The sequence below is a fragment of the Talpa occidentalis genome, unplaced genomic scaffold (genome assembly GCF_014898055.3).
Source record: "Talpa occidentalis isolate TD23 unplaced genomic scaffold, MPIMG_talOcc4v2.1 talOcc4.10, whole genome shotgun sequence".
Taxonomy (NCBI): domain Eukaryota; kingdom Metazoa; phylum Chordata; class Mammalia; order Eulipotyphla; family Talpidae; genus Talpa; species Talpa occidentalis.
Window position 1 is genome coordinate 8,768,966 of NW_023600993.1, and position 22,587 is coordinate 8,791,552.

The following is a 22,587-nucleotide window of genomic DNA, read 5'->3' on the forward strand; positions in this document are numbered from 1 at the left end:
GTGAAAAAATCAGTCATGTAAAGAGGGCAAAAAACGAACTAAGCTGGGAAGCTTATGTCCTCCAGTCAAAGTGGGTACAAAAAAGAACAGAGGGTATAGGGTGGGAAAGATACTTGTCCAAGCAAGTTAAAATTCTAATAACTTATCTACAAATTGAGTTCATTAAATCAGATTTCCAAGGTTCACCTCAACTCTAGATCAGATGCTAGAAAAACAGAAGGAATCCAACACTTCAGATCCCTGTGAAGCCAGGGGAAAAATGAAATGGTACTCAGTAAAAAATGCTCAGAATGAATACTAAAGGGCAACGTTACAATGGACAACAGAGCTACACGGAAACAGAAAGCTAAATTTTCCATAACCCTGCAAAAAAGTGACACTAACCTTATACGAAGTTCCTGCTTCTCTTTAACAACTTTTCATTAATGAATATATGACTGAGTTAGTACAAAAAGAACAGTACAAACTGTCAGCTTTCAGTCCTCCACATTCCCCTCTTTAATATGGCATTTTGCACTATATACATTAACGAAAATTTGAAACAAACAAAAAGAACTTTAGTCAAACTCCCCTTCCTCCTCCAGCTTTATTGGATAGTTTAAAATTACATTTCTATTTTCTAGAACTCAGTTGCGTTTTCCATCTGACTTTTAAAAACTGATTACAGCAAATTAAACACAGTTGTCTAAGTGATATAGTATACAAAAATAACTTCTTGATTTCTGTGAAAATGCATTTCTCTGCAATTCCTGAATAGCTCCGAATTATGCTCTGAGCATAGTAGTTTACTCTGGATTTTAGATTTAGTCTTTGAAAAAAATGTGTTCTAAACTTTTGCAATCGCCATCTGTTATTTCCAGCATCAATGCTGTGATGAAGTTGTTCCTGTTTAGGCTTTAATCCCGATGCCTCTCGGATAACACTCCTGTTTTTTATGTTGTTTACTCCACTCAACTGTATGTTCTATGTAGGGCCTGATAGAGATGTTACTTGATGTTATTTAACAGCTACTGAGGTCAGATAATCCAAGGCCATCATTACGCTAAAATTAAAGTTATTTACGGAAGCTCAGACACTTCCAGAATTGGTTTTACCTCCTACATGGGAACATATTCAAGAAACCCAGAATGGGCTTACTGGTCTGACTCAACTCTTCCCATTCAATCCCTATTCACCAGTGGCGCGGAAAGGGGGTTCTTTAACAAAGCATTATACATAACACCTCTACCAAACTAAACATAAACTTTTTTTTTTTGTTAAATGCAGAAAGTCGATTTTTTTTCCACCCCTTTCCTCCTTTTACACGGCAAGTAAAGCTCACTGGCCTGGGAATAGCCTCTATCTGCCAACCTTTGGCCAGTGAAGAGGATTCAGAGAAAATAATACAACCATCAATCAGAAAAAGGAGGGGCGACAAAGGAAAATAATTAAGCTGTGGCCTCAATCGTGCATTCCCGTGCAAGGTGCCCTGACTCGCCACAGCGGTAACAGTTGACTTCACTTGTCTTGCTGCAGTTGATGGCTACATGACCAGTTTCACCACACCTGAAAAAAGAAATTAAAGAGCTTTCATAATGGTGTTCAAAAAAAAAAAAAAAACCCACAAACAACAACAAAAAACCAAACAAACAAAACCAAACAAAAAACTGTCTGCTAAAGCAATAGTCACTGCAGAATAAAAAGTGGACAAGTAATATATTTTTCTCGTTAAGACAGTCCATCTCATGAACCCTCCTCCCCAACTAACCTCTAAAGGGAGCTCGGTAATAAAATTACTCAACTGTGCAGCCTAATCCATAAAATTAAAACTCTTGCCGGAAGAGATCAACCAACATCAAAACCAAAAACACTGGCCAAGGTGTTTTATCTTTGTGCAAGTTAACACTAAGATTTTAGGGGTGTATATATATCAAACATCAAATTGTACACTTTAAATATAAACATATATCACAATCACAGATAAAACCAAGCTCTCTGAGATCTGTGCATTATAAAGAGCCTTCTCCAAAATCTTTGAAAGCTCCATACTACTCTAACATTTTTTTTTTTTTTTTTATAGAGGCATGCTTTATTTATTTGTTTGCTGGTTTGTTTGTTTGTTTTTTTGTTTATACATGCACTGGGTACAGTCAGAAGCGCGGGAGGGTGAGAGAATTCACCAGAGCCAGAGCGGGGAGCAGAGCAGGCAGAAGGACCGAAGTACACTGCTGAGGGGAGCAGCGGGCGGCAGGAGAGGTCTGCGCGCCATGTGGGACCCTCCTCTGGTGGCCGGGGAGCAGCCGGGGATCGAACCGGCGCCGCAGAGGCCGCGGGCAGCTTCGCAACCCAGCGCTCAACCGCTGCGCCACCGGGGAGGCCCTCTAACATTATTTTTAAGACACAAAACAATTCCAGTTGTATAAGCTGTCCCGGTTGCCATAAGTCACAGCTATCATGGCAAAAAAGTGACTAATGTCACTTTTAAACAAACTTTTTACACACACAGGCTGCTGGTTATATATGCTAAAATCTGTCATCTGGTCATAGCCAATTTTCACTGAATGAACTGATCTATAAAGTCCTTCCCCATCATAGCTAATCCATTTCTAGAAACATCATCAATGAACTTTCCTACAGCAACATTTCAACTACTTACCTATAGCACTTCACTTTGGTGCAGTCTTTTTGGATGTGTCCAAATTCTCCACAAGAATAGCACTTTTGCTCATCCGCATGGTCACAGTCACGAGCCAGATGGCCTGGTTTGCCACAGTTGTAGCAGCACTGCTCCCGCTCTCTCTTGGGCTCCTTGCAGTCCTTGGCAATGTGGCCACCTCTACCGCAGTTATAGCAGGCTTCAACAATAAGGAAAAGAAGCAGACCAAGACTATAAAACCTTTACAATGTTGTTGCATTTTAAATCATACAAGGTCTTAAATGTGGAAAATCTTTTCCAATGCTATGTTCATTAATACATGCTCACCTCAAGTTGTAGAGGGATATGAGAAAAAGTGTTAAATACTTACCATCCTCCTGAAGATCACAATCCTTGGCAAGATGACCAGACTCACCACAACGATAACAGATGTCTGGAAGAGACGAGGAGACAAACTGGAAACCTATTTTGAGCAGAAACAAACACGGAAATTGGCTAATTAGACCAGTCTTAATACTAATGAATACTAAAATACATCAAAATTTTTTATTCGACAAAAATACCTCTATCCGAGGTAAAACCACCTCTGCCACGGCTTCTCATTCCACGACCACGGCCTCCACCAGTAGGGCATTCCCGGGCCCAGTGACCAGATCGTCCACACTTGAAGCACTCATTGCTGCTCATGGCTGCAGTTAGATCTTCAAAATATTAAAAATGGTAACATTAAACCACTTGAAATTTCTTATAGCCTATTCTCTTTAGCATATTTTTGGATTACTCTCAGGGAGGAAAGTCAATATATCGCTTAGCACACGATACATACTTAGGCATTGTACACTTACATTAACAGCAAAACAGAAAAACCTGTAATATTATACAATTTAAAATCTTTACAAATTTTTTCCCCTTTTTTTTTCCAAAAAAGGATTTATTTATTCATACAAGAACCCGGTACAGGCCAGACACGCAGGAGGGTTAGAGGATTCACCAGAGATTGAACGGGGAACAGAACAGGCAGACTGTTGAGGGGAGCAGCGGACGAGCAGGAGAGGTCCGCTGCGCCTTGTGGGTTTCTCCCTGACCGGCCGGGATCAAACATGTGCTGCAGAAGCTGTGGACGGCTTCAGTGTGGTGCTCAACCGCCTGTGCCACCAGGGAGGCCCTAAATCTTTACAACTATTAAGACTGACATATATGGATCAACACATACATACTAATTCAGTTACTGACAGGGTGATGGTGTTTACAGGGTTAGTATAGATTAACAGCCATTATTAGAAATACCTCATTCTAGTCGCAACGTAATGGACACATTGACATGGTTATAAGCCATGACTAGTAAAAGTTTAATTTTGGGCAGTCATTCACTAATCATAAAATTGAAATAATCCAAACCAATGGGACAAAATAAATTCTGAGAGGGAAGGGTAAGTGAAGAAAACTATTCTCTTTCTGTAACCTTCATGCCTTGCTTACTGATTGAATCTAAGAGTATATGTTTAAAGATTTGTAGGATATTAATTATCTCTCTAGCGGGCACAAGTATGTTAAAAATATCAGGTGTATTACAGAAATAACAGAGGTACTGGGACCATTTGTACTATTTTCCCTTTCCGACTCCCGTATCCAAATTCCCATTTTTACATGTAAAGCAAAGCTCCTTGGAATTTCAGTAAGACTCCTTTATTGGATATTACTTTAAAATAAAAGCAAAACTCACACTAAAACACATGGATTTTATCCTACTTATGTAACAATCTTAAAATAAACAAAGGTTATTCATAGAATAGAAAAAGAGAGTAGCATGGAATAAAATGGGATGGAATGTTGTAGGATAAACACCAAGTTTAAAAAAAAAAAAAAAAACTAGCACAAGGACAGGCACCCAGCTTCTGATAGTCTGTATAAATGTTTTAAATTAGAAAATAGGGCCTCCCTGGTGGCGCAAGGAGTTAAGCACCATACTATGAAGCAATCCACAGCCTCTGCAGCATGAGTTCAATCCCCGGCCAACCAGGGAGCTGCCGCAGCAGACCTCTCCTGACTCACCCACTGCTCCCCTCAGCAGTGTATTTCAGTCTGTCTGTCTGTTCTGTTCCCCACTCTGTCTCTGGTGGATCCTCTCACACACACTCCCCCCACCCTGGCATCTCTGGCCTGTACCCTGGCTCTTGTATGCATAAAGAAAGAAAATAAATATAAACTAGAGCTAAAAACATTCACATTTCAACAACTAGACATTTTAAGCCTTTAATCCCAGCATAAAATACTGGTAAATAAAGTTTTTTTAAAACTCTCATAAACTCAAGAATAAGTACCATGCTCGAGAATACATGGTTTCATTGGTACAAGACTGACTGGATAATGATTTAACCAAACCAATCTCAGCACCAAAATACAGATGGAACTTATACATCTTATACATCATCTGCACTCCATTTTTTGGGTTAAAAACCACTCCTTGGTTTTTCGTTAAGTTGTGGAGAAATCTGTAAGTATAAAAATTAAGCGGAAATTTCAAATCTTTCCAACGTCAAACATTCAAAAGAACTTAATACTTCTCCTAACTCTGCAATCAGGTTCAGGATAAATTTTCAAAGGAATCTTCCTACCAAAAACCCCAAAATGACGGGACGAGTCTGTGTGTGTGGCTGTTAAGGATACTTGTTAAGTCAGTGGTTTCAATGTACAATGCACACTTCTAGTCAGAAGAAACCAGCCAGTGAAGATTAAAAAGTTTAGATTAATGTTATTTGCAAAGCAATGATTGATCTCTTTTAACTAGGTAATCCCTGCAATTTCTCATGGCCTGGGTTATTTCATATTTAAACAAAATACTTATCTTTTAGAAAAGACAAAACAAAAATCTGAAGACTCAAAGTTCAATATATCTTTCAAAAGCTAAGAAAATGATTAACAGTAATCATTCCCCTCACCTTGGAGCCAGGCTTTAGAAGAATCTCTCATGTTTAAAATATTAAAAAGTACAAAGGCAATGTTACAATGAATCACCAGGTGTTTATCAATGGGAGAAAGTCAGCAGTTATATTTTTGCTTTACTTTCACCTCAACATAGGATACTAGTTTAAGAAAGGTTTGACGTATGTGGAGATTTTCCATGAACAGTTCCTTTTTCCATTTTGTCTTATCTCTATATTCAGGAGACCCAAATCCAAAGTGGAAAGTAAAAAGAACCAGAGGGTATTTCTAGAAAGAAAATGATTAGCTAAAACAACACTTCAAGATTAAACATTAAGCCCTACTTCTTCCTAAATGAATGGAAAACTGAAATGTGACCATTTCTATAGGGAACTACAAATTGTTTAAGGAAAAGCAGGGTATCTCTGTTTACACTGCAATTACACTATTTTGCAAAATCAGTTAGGAACAGCTGAGTGACCGCATACACTAAGTTTTAGTTGTTTGTTTTGCCATCAACAGATTTTGGTCTCCTAATTTTGACTGCTGGAATAAAGTCAGGTTCAAAAAAACCCCATTATAGGGAAAGGAAACAATTTAATCAATATGTCAAGGACCCACCACCAGCAGAGCCCATTTTTTAAAGAGGTCTTCCAGGTAGGCTTAGGTAATGTGTATGCCATCAGGGTTCTCTTCACCACCACTCTCTCAGCCAAGGTAATCAGTCCATTAGTTGATTACATTTTCAGAGTTCTTTGTGACAGTGTTGTCTCTTAACACCAACCAACAAGCAGTTTCCATGTTTAGAGACATGCTGCTCACAGTAGGCAGGTCTCCATCATCGCTATACTCTACATACAAATGTATCTAGTTAAAAGGTCTTTAGAAAATTTCGGAGTTAATCCTTAGGAAAACTATAGAGGGAAGCAAAGTAAAACAGCTGAAAATTATGGCTCTTGAGTCTCACTACTCTTGGCTATGATTTTGCTTCACTACCCTGCCTTTATCCCCTCCACCTGTCACAACTGTTCCCTACATTGAAGAGCCAACTTTATAAAATAATCTGACCACATCTCCCAGCCTGGAATTCTTCCTATTAAGATGCACTTTTTAATGTCTGATGGCACTACCATATTGCTTTTTATCAAATTCCTGGAGGGCAGAAACCAAGCAATTCACCTTTGAATCACCATACCACCTCATATAATTAACCTTTCAGTAGCAATTATTTATTTCAGTACTTTACCCTTTTTGGGGGTGGGGGGGAACGCTAGTAGTCATTTGCTGAATGAAAAATAGTTTCTTATAAAATCCAATCCAATTAGTTAAGTACTAATGTTATTATAGAGCAGCCCCGATACAAAACGGGGTGCCTGACTGTAGGTCCTCACCCGCGCGCTTAAAAGGACTTATCAATACTGCGGGCACACGTGAAAGGTTAATAAAAGGTTTATTTACAAGGGAAGGGCAAATGAGGAAATGTACAGCTCAGGGAGAAAAATGGGAGACAAAGTTTTAAATGCGACCTACCCGATCCGCTGATCTAGAATCCCAAATGGCACCCTGAGAGCTGGCCGCGAGCCAGGAGCCGGACGACAGTGAGACCCCCCCAAGGCCCACGTGTTTGGTTTTTATGCCCAACCTGGCTGCTTAACTCCACCCTCAGGTCCCAGCCACCTTCCCTTTGGTGGTGATGGGATTTGTCTTTCCCAATGTCCTGATGGCTTTAGTCTGGAGTGGGGGTGGGGTCCACAAAGCCTGTATGGGATCAGCTCAGGACATCCTTTCCCCCTAACACTAACAACAAACCACCTAATTCTTACTCCTTACTCTCACAAGTTACCCCGCCATTAAAGTAACAAATGTATTTTCAATTAGGTACTCATTAAAGATTAGCTACAACCACTCTAAAGTCAAGAATATTTCAGACTATATAATACAGTTTGCACATGACAGAAATTGTAACCCAAGGTCATAAAAAAGTCAGCAACCAAGTCAAGCCTCCTAACTAGCTATTCAGGCTCTTCCCCTCCAAGAATTCACTACCAAGCTAGACTTCATTATGAAATGATACAAAAGAGATGTACAAATTTGAGATGAAAGACAAAACACTGTATTTTCACTGCTGTGAGGAATTATTTCCTTATTGCTGCTAAAAGTCATGCTATCTATACTATCTCCCTCACACTTAACAAAAAGGTTCTGGGACTACAGAACCTGGTTTAATCACTTAACCCAGGTTAACTTCAAACACCTGAGCCATCTCATTTGTCCTTACTCAGAAAAGGAAGGTGATAAAACTGGTCTGTGGAAAGTCGTTGTGAGGTGCCTTGTGCTTAACAGACGCTCAACTTAAACTTTGTAAGAGCATCAGTTCTCTGCTACATGGTTTTTCCTTCCCACCCCACCCCCCCATTAACTCAGATTGCTTAACAGATTAGAACACAGTCCAATGTGTAATGACAGGTTTAGAGTGGGGTTAACTCTGCTTATGCTGTTTCTCATCTCATAAAGTCTATTTCCTGAATGGAATGGAGAAACGGTAAGAGGAAAAAGGGTGAATTCCAAGTGACCTCTCATTTTCAGCTACTAGGAATCAGGTATCTGTTTCAACTCTGGGGCAGTCCATTTTCATGATCGACACATTTTAAAATGAAGTAGGACTACAGAGCACGTCAGGCCAGAGGAGTACGAAGGCAGTCAAGATAATACCTGACGAGATCAGAGTTTTCACTGTACGGCGCCATTTTTGCTAAATGAAACCTGCCTATTGTACAGGCACATTTTGTGTTCACTTAGACTTTATGGCTTAAATCCTGAAATTGGCACCAAAACACAAATGATTGTAATTTGTCTACATTAATGTAACTGCACCATATTTTTGATGCAAGAACAAAGTAAACTTACTTAAACCTAGCAGTACAGTCAAGACCAATGAATGAATAAAAAATTATTAACTCATTGTACCATACAAAATACATTTAAGATATGTACCAATAGAAAAGTTGGGAGAAAAATGACAAAGTATGGTGTGAATCTGGCTAGTTTTACTGTATTTTTTTTTACTAACACAGTTGTATATATTCATATTTTGCTGTATCTCTAATTATTTCCCCCAAACTTAGAATTATCTGACTCATCCATGTCGACCTAACTGTAGCCAGGCCATAGTGAAGCTTTTGCCCCTGAATGCACTTACTCATCATTATTCTGTTAGTGTTCCAACGTGGTACTGAAACACTTTTATAGACTGTTGTAATAAAAATACATACGGAATGAAAGGAAGCAAGTTACATGGTGCATTACCTGCATTCTGGTCAGAGAACAGAGTACAATATTGGGGGCAATTCTGGGTTCTTATCCTGGTTCCTGTACTTATTGCATGACCTTGGTTATTTCCTATCCACTTCTGCCTGCCCTTGTAACTCCTGAAAGGTTTTAATAACGAAATATCTATTATGAGTCAAGGGTCAATAGGTATATGTATAAGCCTTACCATACTTGAAACTGAAGGTCTGAGACCAAGTGACTTACCCAAAGCCATACAGCTAGAAAGTTCTGAGACAGTATTTCAAGAGTGGCTCTAAGTCCTTCGCATAAATTTTTGTTAGGGTTAAGTGATAAAATACATGAAACTTCTATAAGAATACACCCATTCACTCCCACATCAAAAACATTACAGATGGTAGTACCACTACCTAGCAAATAATTGCATAAAGCACATTAATTTAAATTTTAGCACAAAAGTAATTTGATCTAAATTTCTTTAGATAAGTCAAAACTACAAGTGATTAAAAATCCACAGCGATATATCAATTTATTCACAGCTTTCCTTAATTTGAAGCCAAGACAGACTTTCTTTTCTACCTTCCTCAAGGCCAAACTTCAGAGTATTACTACAGACCCAAAGACCTGATTTCACTAGTTAATGCCTTCATTTGTAATTATAACCACTGTAAGTATGATCACTAAGCATACACTCACATTCCTGATTAATACAATTGATCTATGTACAACTTGAATTTTGGTGGTCAAAGACCCTCATTTTTTTTTTATTCCATTAAGTTTTTACAACATGAAAATGGTGGATAGTTTACTGGAATCTCTCAATAGCATGCTTGCCTGCAGCAGCATCCAACAACGCCAGAATGGGAGTTCTACTAAATGAGGCTGTATGGAAAGAGTTTTCCACATAGCAGGCTAGGATGCCTTGGCATCAGACTTCTGGCTCTCCACTTACTGTCAGGAGGTGAAGAGGAAAGAAGCCAACATTTGTGTGTGTGTGTTCTAAACTCATTCCCACAGGGGGTAAAGCAAACTCTAGTGGTCCATTTTTACCAAAAAGACTCTATTACAACTGGGCAAACTGTGGTTCTATTGTTTTTAAGCACCAATTTGGTAGCTTTCCATGTACCTACCACATATTTTTTATAATATTTTTTTAAAAGAAAGGTTAAAAAAAACCTTAATGTCATTACCGTATTATAAAATCCACTTACAATACCTTATAAATACTAATTCATAATACCTTAAAAAAGGTATCACTGTTGCAGAGATTCAAATGACAGTGTAATAAACTTCCCTTCCTCTCCCACTAACTTGGCTCAAAATATCTGAGCGCCTATTTGTGCCTATTTGTTTGAAATACTGTACCCCTCTTATTATCGAAATGAAAAGGAATGTAGACATTTTGTTGCTAAGAAAAATGTACCCACGTTTTCTAATGTGACATATGTGATAAGCACACAAGTATATACTGCTAGCTTAAAAAAAAAAAAAAATCCCCTGCCAAGAGTTGTAATTTGGAAAAAAAGTTAATTCAGCTCTTGGGAATCTAATAAATTATTCTTTTTATGCTCCAATATAGAGCGCGCCAGTAGACAAGAATTAGGCTCAACAAGCTAAAAAAACAGAATGAACCTACCTGAAGGCACTTTATATGTGTTTAAGACATGATCAATGCAATTCGTTAGCAGTATTTGAAAACTGCTTTGCAGAGAGAAAAATGAGTTAGGAACTTCCCTCATGCATCTTTTTAAAACCCTCAAAACCCAAAGTACTTAAACAAAACTGTAATAGAGCGGCTAATTTAAGTGGATGGACTGACTGTGTTCCTCTGAAAATGGGTCATACAATAAAAAATGGGGAAAACATATTTTTAAACACTCGTATTTGGGGGCTAAAGATGCAAATTAATTTTTTACTTTGAAATAAACTCTCCGTTTCTTTATCTTACCCCTTTTCGTGGGTCCTTCTGAATAAAATGCCTGGAACACACTATCTGAAGTTACAAATCATTACTGAGCAATGTCTTCTTTTGAAAGACAACCCCCCCCCCAAGGCCAGATGTACTCACTTCCTTTGGAAGTGCCCCGTGGCTGAGGCCATGTGGTTAACATGTGGCAACAAGCATGTCTTACCCGTAATAAAATCAACACCCAAATCCAAACATGGGCGACTACGCCGCTCTAAAACAGGTTTCCACGTTACGGAAAAGCGAGGAGCTAGAAACGTCTCTTTTCTCAAATTATACTCGCTTAATTAATGCAACAAACGACGGCAAGGTTGCTGCCATCGCTATGATTCTGGACGTTTGACAAATTGACGAATTTCCCCCACCCTCCCCCGATAATGGGGTTTGGAGAGGGCCCCTCCAGCTCAGCGAGCGTTGAGTCCAGGAAAGCGAGCCCTATCTGCGCCTTCACGAACTGCAACGTAAGGCAAGTAACTTAGGAGCATCTGAATGACGATAAAAATTCAAGAATCGGGAGGCTCTCCAGGAGGGACAGGACGAGCTCCCGGGACCCGCGGGCCTTCCAGCGGGGTCTCCTCTGACTCCACACGCAGGAAGTTCTTCAAGGGCCCTTCCCAGGCCCCCCGGCACCCGCCCCAGGCGCGGGGCCCGCCAGGCCCACGGCCCCAGCACATGGCCTGCGCGGGCCGGCCCCATCCCCCGCCGCCCGCACCCGGGTCCCCACCCTCGGCCCCTTCCGCCAAGTTCCCGCCAACGAGACCCCCCGCCCCGCCCCGCGACCCTGGGGCCTCAGGACGCGGCCCCAAGGGCGCCCGGGCCGGGCCTCCGCGGCCGTGAGGCTGCGGCCTGAGGCGAGGCCTTGGCCCCGGGCGAGGCGCCGACGCGCGGCGGCCGGGCTCCGCGGCTCGGGAGAAGGGCGGGCGGGTCGCCCGACCCCGGCGGGCCGGAAACCCAGGCCCGAGGCGGCGGCGGCGGCCGCGCTTCCCGCCTGACGCAGCTGCGGCGCAGGCCAGAGGCGGCCGCCATCGCCGCTCCCGAGCCGCCCCGTCCGCGTCGGGCCGGGGCCCGCGCCGCGGCTCCCCGGGGCCCACACCCCGCTCCCGGCTCTCACCTTCAGCGTCTGGGCGGGCCCGCAGCGGCGGAGACTCGGACGCAGGCCCGGGAAGGCAGCGCGCAAGGCAGCGGCTGTTTATTTTCAGGGTCTTGCCTGCGCCACACGCGGGTCTGCACACGGCCCCACACACGCCGCTGCGCACGGCTCGCCTCCGCCTCGCCCACGCGGCCAATCAGCGCGCGAGGCGCGGCCGGCCAATCAGCGCCGCCCGCGGGGAGGGCTCCAGCCCGGCGGGGCGCGGGGCGGGGCCGGCCTCCGCGCGCGGCGCCCTCTCCCGCCGTGCCTCGCGCGCGGCCTTTCCCGCCCGGCGGGTCGCGGGCCCCGGCGCTCTCGGGCGTCTCTGGTCTATTCCAGGCCCCGCTCTTCTCGGCCCGGGCGGGGCTGCAGGGGTTGGAGAGGGAGAGGGGGCTGGAGAGGGCGCTGAGGGACCCCGCCCGGCGATCCCTGCGGGCCGCAGGCCACGGGGGTGCCAGGGGCTGGTCTTGGGCGAAGGCATCCTTGTGGCCGGGGAGGACGCCGCAGCCTCCGCTGGCCTGGGTCGGCGCCCGCGGAGGAGTCGCGGCCTGATGCGCGCAGCCCAGCTCGGAGGCGCCTCAGCTGCCAAGTCACGGAAGCGGCTGCGGCTGAGATTTGTTCTGGCTTTTCTGTGAGCCTGGACAGAGCCCCGAAGGCCTCGCCACACTCACCGGCAGGACCCACACAACCCCCCCAAAATTAAAGCGCCCGCCCTGGGGGGGCAGTGAGACCCCCCGCCACTCGGCAGCCTTGTGCCTGTCTAACACGTTTGTGTGTGACGTTGCAATGGCAGGGGTCGGGGGGAGCCATCCGCCCCCCACCACCTGTCACTTTCAGGAATGACCTCTAGTTTAGATTTGGTGTTTTCTCCAAAAGAGAGGGGATATAGCAACACAGAATTTCGGCCAGGTTGAAGCCAATTTAAATTGTTGAATGTGAACTAAAATATTCTAGGGTTTTGTGCCCTACTTCAGAGCGATTTTTATTAAAAACATGGGAAGAGTGGGAGAGGTCCCAAGTCTGGAGTTCCCACAGCCCTGGGATTACTACAGTCTCGTGCTGAGCGTCGTGCTCCTTGAGGGTGCTATGCAGCCCGCGTTGTTGGCTGGTGTATCCCAGAAATGCACTTTTCATTCCTTTAGTCACTATCTTAGTTTTTACTTAATTTAGTCATTGAAATTAAGTGCACAAGTCTACTAAGATGTCAAGACTGGTAGGAACAGTCCTTGTTTGTAGCCTTGGTTCAGTCAGTGGCTGTGTAGACGAGCTGTTCTTTTGCCCCTATTTTCTCTCATTGAATCCTCCCAGTCCCGAGCTATATGAATTTTTTGTTCATGTTTGTGAGGGGACAGTATCACTGGTGCTTAAGAGCCCAAGTGTTGAGAGTCAAAGATTGAAGGCGGATTCAAGTCACTCGTGCATAATCACTGTAAAGCATCCAGCAGACTGTGCTCAACACAGTCTCAGTGAATGGACTATTTTTAAAATGAATGCTGTTTTTTTTTTTTTTTTTTTATAGAGGCATGTTTTATTTATTTATTTGTTTGTTTCTTTGTACTGTTTACACATGCACTGGGTACAGTCAGAAGCGCGGGAGGGTGAGAGAATTCACCAGAGCCAGAGTGGGGAGCAGAGCAGGCAGAAGGACCGAAGTACACTGCTGAGGGGAGCAGCGGGCGGCAGGAGAGGTCTGCGCGCCATGTGGGACCCTCCTCCGGTGGCCGGGGAGCAGCCGGGGATCGAACCGGCGCCGCAGAGGCCGCGGGCAGCTTCGCAACCCAGCGCTCAACCGCTGCGCCACCGGGGAGGCCCAAAATGAATGCTGTTTTTAAACTTTTGTTAACCAAGACAATTTAAAAATATTTCCAAGTTCAGTATGAAAAGGACCCATTTCCAGTAAGATTGAATTGCCTCACAGTTTATGAATTAGAACACCAGAGTTACCAATAATAAAATGGTATTTTGTATTTAGTTTTATTATTAAGAAGCTTACACAGCTTTACAGATTTCCCTTCCCTGACTGATTCATCTTTATAATTTCTTTTTTTTTTTTTTTTTTTTTTTTTAAAATTGCTGATACTTTAAGTAATGATTTCCTAAACCCTAACAGTGGGTCAGTCTAAGCAAGAGACAACAGAGGAAGTCCACCCTGGGTGCATCTAGGCCAGGCCAGGAAGGCAAGTTAAAATTGTCACAGGAAGCATAAACTTCTCTAACATGATTGCTGTTTACCATTCGGGACCCTCCTCCGATGGCCGTGGAGCAGCCAGGGATCGAACCGGCGCCGCAGAGGCTGCGGGCAGCTTTGCAACCCAGCGCTCAACCGCTGCGCCACTGGGGAGGCCCCCATCTTTATAATTTCTTGAGATAAAAAGTAGTGTGGTAAAATTGCTGATACTTAAGTAATGATTTCCTAAACCCTAACAGTGAGTCAGTCTAATGCAAGAGACAACAGAGGAAGTCCACCCTGGGTGCATCTAGGCCACACCAGGAAGGCAAGTTAAAATTGTCACAGGAAGCATAAACTTCTCTAACATGATTGCTGTTTACCATTCCAACCACAGTGCTACATAAAATGTTTGTGGACCCATCTGGATATTCATAATTTTATTTTTTTTTAATGAGGGAAATGTGAAATAGAGATACTGCACATAATGTCCTATAGGTTTTTTTTTTTTTTAAATAGAGGCATGTTTTATTTATTTATTTGTTTGTTTTTGTTTATACATGCACTGGGTACAGTCAGAAGCACGGGAGGGTGAGAGAATTCACCAGAGCCAGAGCGGGGAGCAGAGCAGGCAGAAGGACCGAAGTACACTGCTGAGGGGAGCAGCGGGCGGCAGGAGAGGTCTGCGCGCCATGTGGGACCCTCCTCCGGTGGCTGGGGAGCAGCTGGGGATCAAAACGGCGCCTCCGAGGCCACGGGCACCTTCGCAACCCAGCGCTCAACCGCTGCGCCACCGGGGAGGCCCAATGTCCTATAGGTTTTTAAAGACGTTAAGTAGAAGGAATGACAACATAATGTGGTCTTGCTCCTTGGCTTCGGGAGTAGTGACATCTAAGGTGTTCAGCTTTCTGTAATGACTATTAATATTTGTTCTAAAAGATTTTATTTACTTTTGCATAAAAGAGCTGGGGTATAGGCCAGAGGTGCGGGAGGGTGAGAGGACTCATCAGAGATAGAGTGAGGAGTGGAACAGGCAGATATACTGAAGTACACTGCTGAGGGGAGCAGCAGGGAAACAGGAGAGGTCTGCTGTGCCATATGGGTAGCTCCCTGGCCGGGGATTGAACTCATGCTGTAGTGGCTGCCAATAGTTTCATAGTGCTGAGACATAACCCCTTGCGCCACCAGGGAGGTCCCCTGTAATGACTTATTAATAGAGCCAGACTGATCGTAAGGCATTCTGACTGCCTCCAGAGAAGAGCTATGATGAAATTTAGCTAGAATAACCCTTCTTGCCTGGATATGCCCTTGGGTATAGCTATTTCACGAGAGATGTTTGAAAATAAGGAAAAAGCCAGATAAACTGCCACCCTTATTCAAAAAAAGAGGTGGCCTGTTTCATTTCCCTCCCCTGGAAATGTGTTAGTTTTCTCCCTCCCCTCGTCCTACCCAGAACTCAGTCCTACCCAGATATTGTGCTCAGCATTGCAGAGGTTACAAAGGTGACTAGTTAAGAAGTCACAGACCTTGCCCTTGAAGATCTTTCAGGATGACAAGTATCATAAGAAAATATTGTGTCCTAAGAGTGAACCAGCTAAAATGCTATGATTCAGCATGATTCAGGATTCCTTAAAATGAGTACCAGTTGAGCAGCAATACCTGCCAACTCTTAACTTCCGCTAAAATGCCCAACTGTGTAGTACATGCCTTAGAGTCTGCTGTGAAATTGAGATGATATTATATATATCCTTCCAGACTCTTCCATGTCTTCTTTTCTCTGCCAGCAGGGAAATAGTCTCTGTGACTTTACTTGGAAAGTATGCAACCAGGGTTAAGGACACTCAATTTTTTCCACCTGTCTTGTAGAAACAGTTTACTAAGCTAAATCTTGAAATAGGAACTAGTAATGCTAAGAACTAATATATATCAAGTTCCTATAACAGTGCCTGGGAGTATTAAAATGTTATCCATTATTACTACTATTATTATCATGTATTGAGTGTTTATCATATGTCAGGTATGTATTTTTGATCAGCAGGTAATAGAAACTGCAGATGTGGAACCCTCAGACACAGAGAGCCCACTGTACTTGGTAGTCACTCTAATATTTGCTAAATAGTTTGCTAGTTGTTTACTAATAAGTAACAATTAGTATTTTGCCTTTTAAATTTGAAACTGTGCTTCTGTCATCTATCTGTCCCGATATGGACATATATATGTATATTCTTATTTAGTTCATTATTTACTCCCATGTATATATACAATATAATATTAAAATATACTTATATTATATACAAATATAATACAATATATACAAATATAAAAATATATTTTATTTATCCATTTCTCTATAGGAGGCTACTTTGTTATTTCTACTCTTACATTATTATAAACAGCATTTTAGTAAATAACCTTGTGTAATCTTCTCGGGCACATGTGAGAGTTTCTCTAGGGTAAATAAACCCAGAAGTTCTGGTCAATGAAGGGTGTATATTTTAAATCTCACTGTTTGCTGCCATGTTATCCTCAAAAGTGGTCATATCAAATTATACTCCCAGCAGCAATGGATAAGGAAGCCACATTTCTTAAATCCTTGCTAACACTTTACACTGTGAGATGATATAATTTTTTGCCAAGCTGATAGGTGAAACATAATGTCTCATTTTTGGTTTTATTGAGATAATTGTAGATTCACATTTAGTTGAAAGACTTAATACAAAGAGGTCCTATGTTGCCTGTACTTAATTTCCCCCATTGGTAGCATTTTACAAAGATATATGGTACAATGTCACAATCAAGATATTGAAGTTAATACAGCCCACTTATTTTTGCTCAGATTCCCCCAATTTTACTTATATTCTGTGTGCATGTGTTTTATTTATTTCTGTACAAGTATATCTCATGTAGGTATGTGTATCCACCTGTACACTAAAGATACAGAAGAGTTTCAACACTACAACATTCACTCCTCTTGCCCTTTTAGAGCACATTGCCCCCTCCTCCCTAATTACTGTCTGTTTCCAAAATTCTGTCCTTTCAAAAATGTTGTATAGGAATCATGCAGTGTAACTTTTTGGGATTGGTGCTTTCACATAGCATAATTCCGTGGAGAGTTGTACAAGTCGTTATATGTAATAATTTAATCCCTTATTTCAAGTAATAGTCCATGGTATAAATGGCCCACAATTTCAAAAATATCCTAGAAGGACATTTGTGCTGTTTTCAGTCTAGGGCTGTTACAAGTAAAGCTGCTTTGAACATTGGCATAAAGGTTTTTGTGTGAACACAGTCTTTTATTCAGTATCTCATTTTTTAAATCAGCGTTTCCCAGGCTACCAGTGAGTTCAAATTTCTCTTCCTATATCTGTAAACTATTCATAATTACTCGTGTGAGCAGGGTCAGTTTTGCTCTTTGTATTTTGTTGTTTGCCTTGTTCTTCCTTGAGAGAATGCTGTATATGTTCTGAGTACCAGTCCTCTCGCAGCTACATGAGACCATCTGACCTGACATCGTGGTGATCACTGGTTCTCCAAGTGCTATCACATTTAATAATTGATAAAGAATTTCTGAAACTTGGATTTGAATCATTGATGCCTTAGGAACACAGCGGTTTCATTCAGGGAATGCTTTTCAGAGGTGTCCACCTTGAGTTTGGGGAGACTGCTGCAACCCCCACATGTTGAGGCATTTTCTTAGCATCTGTTAAATGCCAGCAATGTGCTTGAAGGGTGGCATGTTTGTTGGATTTCGGTAGAGCCCATCAACACCTCTGCCTACTTGAGGGCAGATGCCTTGAGCCCTTAGGTGGGGATTTTAGCAAATCCTTTGCCTCTTCCTCTGAGGGCATTCGGGTACATTTATTGTATCACAAAATAATGTTTTTCAGCACTTTGACCAGCCCTCGAAAACTGCTGACATCATGATGTACCCTTTGATTGGTGTTTGCTTTTTCTCTCGTGGTGCAGCCAGAATTTAGAATCCTGACTCACCTTTCAGCCAACCACAGAGAATGCTGATTGCTCTAGTATGGTCAGTGCTTACAAAGTGACTTTGAAAGCGGAAAAAGCTCTTGGGTGAGCCAAAGCCAGTGCAATTTCAGGTAACAGTGAGGCTTTTTCTCTTCTAACTTTCTCATCTGCTCAGCTGCTTGTCCTTTCTCCCTCAGCAGAAGCCGAAGCCATGATCCTGCAATCCTGGCCATAAAGCTGCAGATTGTACAGGCTGCCACAGCCAATACTGCCTTTCTGAGCTAAGTGAGTCGTCTTTCCCATCTGCACCGGGTCCTGCCTGGGACATGGTGCTCACAGTGACACAGTCTGCATAACAGAGTAAACAGCTCTAAATTTAATTCTCATTTGGACAAATTACCTTATAAAATATTCACTAATCAAAATTATCTTGACTAGTTTATTTTATGAACATTGCAATTGCCCCAACTGTAGATGGAGAACTAGCTATATAAAGTTTCTTATAATTTGCCATTAAATTACAACAAAAATATTAAGGTCAGTATTAGGATTTCTAAGAGCATAAAATTTATACCTATGTTATATAAATAAATATTGGGGGAAAAGGGCTTTGGGTCTTTTCAAAAGGCTGTGGTGAGAATTAAATCAGGTATAATATATTAAAAGACTCTGCAATTTTCAAAGTGGTAAAATATTTTCAAAATGGTAAAATATTAAGATCAGTTTCTGACTTCCTGACATATCTAAGTCAAGAAATTTCTTTTCTAAACTGAGTTACTCCATATAAGCAAGTATTTTGGACATGTGAATACTATTTCTATTGCATTGGAAATAATTTTTCCCCTTTAAGTGGGTCTTCGTCTCCTCACTTGTTACGTAGGAGTTCTTAGGGAGCTAACTCTAAAAGTTGCTGATGTCAAAGATTTCTCCAAAATGAAGTCTACTTTTGCTGGCACAGAATTCCAAGATAGTTCTGGACCAAATTACAGAGGGTAGTTAATTTGATCTTTTCTGTGCTGCTTCTTGTCTTTCTCCTGGCCTTTAAATACCTCTGGTTTCCTAGAGTTGACTACGGTCATTTCCTTCTCTTGTCAAGGCTGCCCTGCCCCATTCTATCAGGGACTATCATTTTTATCAACCAACATATGCTAGGGTAATGATAGCCTCATTGCCACAGCACTTTATGGTTTGCATATAAAATTCTGCCCATATTTATTGCGAGGTTATTATTACCACATTATCCAGGGTACTTTCACCTTTGTTATGTTATTTAGCCCTGACAGAAACCTCCTAGATTCAAGGTCAACCTCTTTAGGTAAGATCTCTATCTTTAAATGAGAAACATTTGCATCCTGACCTGCTTTGTGTAGGATGCTTTTAGGTGGTTTATGGCAGAGCTTCTGCTAAAGTTGCATCAGTGCCCATAAAGTCTCATTTCAAATCTCAATCATATCACTCTCAAAGAGAAAGTCTCAGTTTGGTGCTTCCCAGCCTTTAACGGCTCTAGAGAAGTGCATCAGGTGGCCTCCTGGTCCTTATCATTGGGAACATCATTTTATTATGGTAACAAGCTATGTATGCTGTTTTCTGCCTTGTTTAGTGAAGTTTCCTCTTTTTCTTTTTTTGCACATTCATATATACATATTTTATTACAGAAACACCTGAGCAAAAATTTCATATTTTGTACATTCTTTATTGAGGTGTAATTGATATAACATGTTAGTTTTAGATATGCAACAAAATGATTCTATATTTCTATATACCGTGAAATACTTACCACAATAAGTCTAATTAACATCTATCACCACACAGTTACAATTTGTTTTCTTGCGATGAGAACCTTTAAGATCTACTCTTTTGGCAACTTTCAGATATACAGCACAGGTTTATTAACTATAGTCACCATGCTATATAATACAACCCCAGATTTATCTATCTAACAACAGGAAGTTTTTACCTTTTGACCTTCTTCATCTATTTTGCACACTTCCCATTCCCTACCTCTGGCAACCACCAGTCTGATCTCTATATCTACAAATTTGGATTTATTGCCTTATGGGTTCGTTCGTTAATTCCACATATAAGTGAAATTGTATTTTTCTTCCTCTGACTTAGCATAAAGCCCTTAATGTCCGTGTTGTAGCAAATGGTTATGATGTGGTTTTTGGAGTCAGTGGGTTTGGAGTGTGGGTCCTTGGGTTCACTCTGGGAAAGGTGTCACCAGAGCTCCCGTTTCGGCGGCACATGGCGAGTTTCTCCATGGGACAGAGACGTTAGTTGTATTTGAAAGGGCAAGTTTATTAGAAAAGGGAAAGAAGAGTAAAGGACTCTTGCATAGACACAAGCGGGCAGGAAGAGCTGCCCCAAAAGGGACAGGTTTGCTGAGAGAGGCCTGCACGGTTGCAGGCGGGAGGCCTTGAGGAGAGCAGCCCCCACTGAGGGAGGTCAGTTAGGAGGAGCCCCGGCATGGTACAGGCCATGGGCAGGCAGGATGGCTGCTACCCTGCAGAGGAAGAGAGTTGATGAAAAGAAGAGTCACAGGTGGGCACAAGGACTGCTGCCCCTTTTGGGGGGCAGCGTTAGGTTTTTATCATCTTTTGGGAGGGAGGGGCTCATCTTTGTGGGTGGATGGTTTATTACTTAATCTCCATATCTTCACCTTCAGGTCTGTGGTCCTGACACTCCCTGTAGCAGTCTGATAGTTTCTGAGTGTTGTGCCTCCTGATCTGGGCGTTGATGCCTAAGGGTCTAGGTTTCTATAACTGGGTTAATGGCTTATGCTAATCCCTTCTATCCCCGGCTCCTTGTGAGAGTTAGGTTCTAGTCTTGTGATGCCTCCTTTAGGTTTTCTATCCTTTCCTCCATCAGTAAGATTTCCTTTCCTTTTCATGGCTGAGTAATATTTCATTGTGAGCGCAGGTGCATGTGTGTGTAGAGGTATATATGTGCCACATTTTCTTTATACATTCATCCACAGGTTCTTAGGTTGCTTCCAAAAGTGTCTTCTTAAAATAAGAATAAATGTGAGTTTATTTAAAAAAGAAATACCAGTAAGAGAACCCATCACCTGATACAATTTGGTATCTGCCCATAGACTCTAACAGGCTTGGGGGTCAGAAGTTGCAATCATTTGTGTGATAATTACAATGACAAAAAAAAGATCCTCAAAAAAATAAGATCACAAAATGTGGGTATAGCATACAAGGCTCCTTTCAAGTTAGACAATAGCAGGACTCTTGATTGCCCTGGGGCAATACTGATGTGCTTTGTGCCCCAGGGATTGGTCAGTGGAAACCTTGTTAATAAGATTGAGCCATGGGTGGGAGTTGGGTGTAAACTCACCCTCCCTAAAGCTTAAAAACCATTGTTCAGTTTGACCCACCCTTCTGTCAATGAAAAGGCCCAGAACCTTCTTGGAGCAGCATCCTGCATCCTACAGCCTGCTCTATGCCTCCTGTTTGTTTTATCACTGCAGTGTTGCTGACACAACAACAAAATAGAAGATTACTGTTACAAGTAAAATAGGGGGTCATTCTTCCTTGAATATGGAAAAAAATTACCCAAAAAGTAAAAAACAAACACTGCTGAGTAATCAGCATAGTTTGGTCAGCTTTCATTAAGGATTAACATTGTTTTTATTATTTTTTTAAGATTTATTTATTTATGCATACAAGAGCTGGAGTACAGGCCAGAGATGTGGGGGCTGGGGGGTGGTGGTGAGAGGATTCACCAGAGACAGTGGGGAACGGAACAGGCAGATTGACCGAAGTACACTGCTGAGGGAGCAGCGGGCGAGTCAGGAGAGGTCTGCTGCACCATGTGGGTTGCTCCCTGGTAGGCCGGGGATTGAACTCATACTGCAGAGGCTGTGGATCATTTCATAGTCTGTGCTTAACCCCTTGCGCCACCAGGGAGGCCCTGGATTAACAACGTTTTTAAATTGAGGGTGGGAGAGAAGTGAACAAAAACAAGTTCCTATTTTATATTCCCCTGTGTGCAGTTTTAGGAGCTGAAGCACCCAGGGTGGCATTGGGACTTCTGAATGTCTGCAGAGCGGCTGTTGAAGCAGCTTTCTCACCAGCTTTCCCACCAGCTTTCCCAGGACAGCTTACTATTTCGAGGAAACCATGGGGATGTTTTGGGGGGTGGGGGGGGGAAGAGGGAGGAGTAAAGTGTTGTGTTTATAGATATTGAGAGTTTCTGTACCTGTATGTCTGAAAATGTCAGTGAAGCAGGTATGTGGCTGATCTTTTTAGCTGAGGGCAGCACCCCAAATCAGAGCAACTGCCTGTAAGTTCCAAGGATACTGACTGGGCCTCAGGAGGATCTAAGAACCTAGAGGGTGAAATGTGACACTGGATTCTGTCTTCCTCCCTTTCTCAACTCCCTTTGCCTTCCTTGCTGTCATCTTTACAGTCCTCTAAGGAAGGTCATGCTCCTGCTGAATAGGAGCCAATAAATAACTTCCCATTCAGAGGTTGAAGGCAATAGCTCAATTTTCCAGGGTTTCT

General features: G+C 42.4%; 1 protein-coding gene across 4 annotated transcripts in view; it reads right to left on the minus strand.

Moving 5' to 3' along the window:
• Positions 1-474: 474 nt before the first annotated feature.
• Positions 475-22,587, minus strand: part of CNBP (CCHC-type zinc finger nucleic acid binding protein) — a 75,378-nt gene continuing 53,265 nt past the window's right edge. For 2 of the 4 annotated variants that reach the window (XM_054701456.1, XM_054701420.1), the window contains exons 3-6: positions 3,199-3,336; positions 3,006-3,098; positions 2,636-2,834; positions 475-1,545 (exon numbers count right to left, since the gene is read on the minus strand). In XM_054701456.1, coding sequence (XP_054557431.1) covers positions 1,428-1,545; positions 2,636-2,834; positions 3,006-3,098; positions 3,199-3,322 — 534 coding nt within the window. In that variant the 5' untranslated portion in view covers positions 3,323-3,336 and the 3' untranslated portion in view covers positions 475-1,427. Of the gene's footprint in view, positions 1,546-2,635; positions 2,835-3,005; positions 3,099-3,198; positions 3,337-11,922; positions 12,064-22,587 lie in introns of those variants that run through there. The other 2 variants (XM_037524008.1, XM_037523990.2) reach the window with 2 other exon arrangements.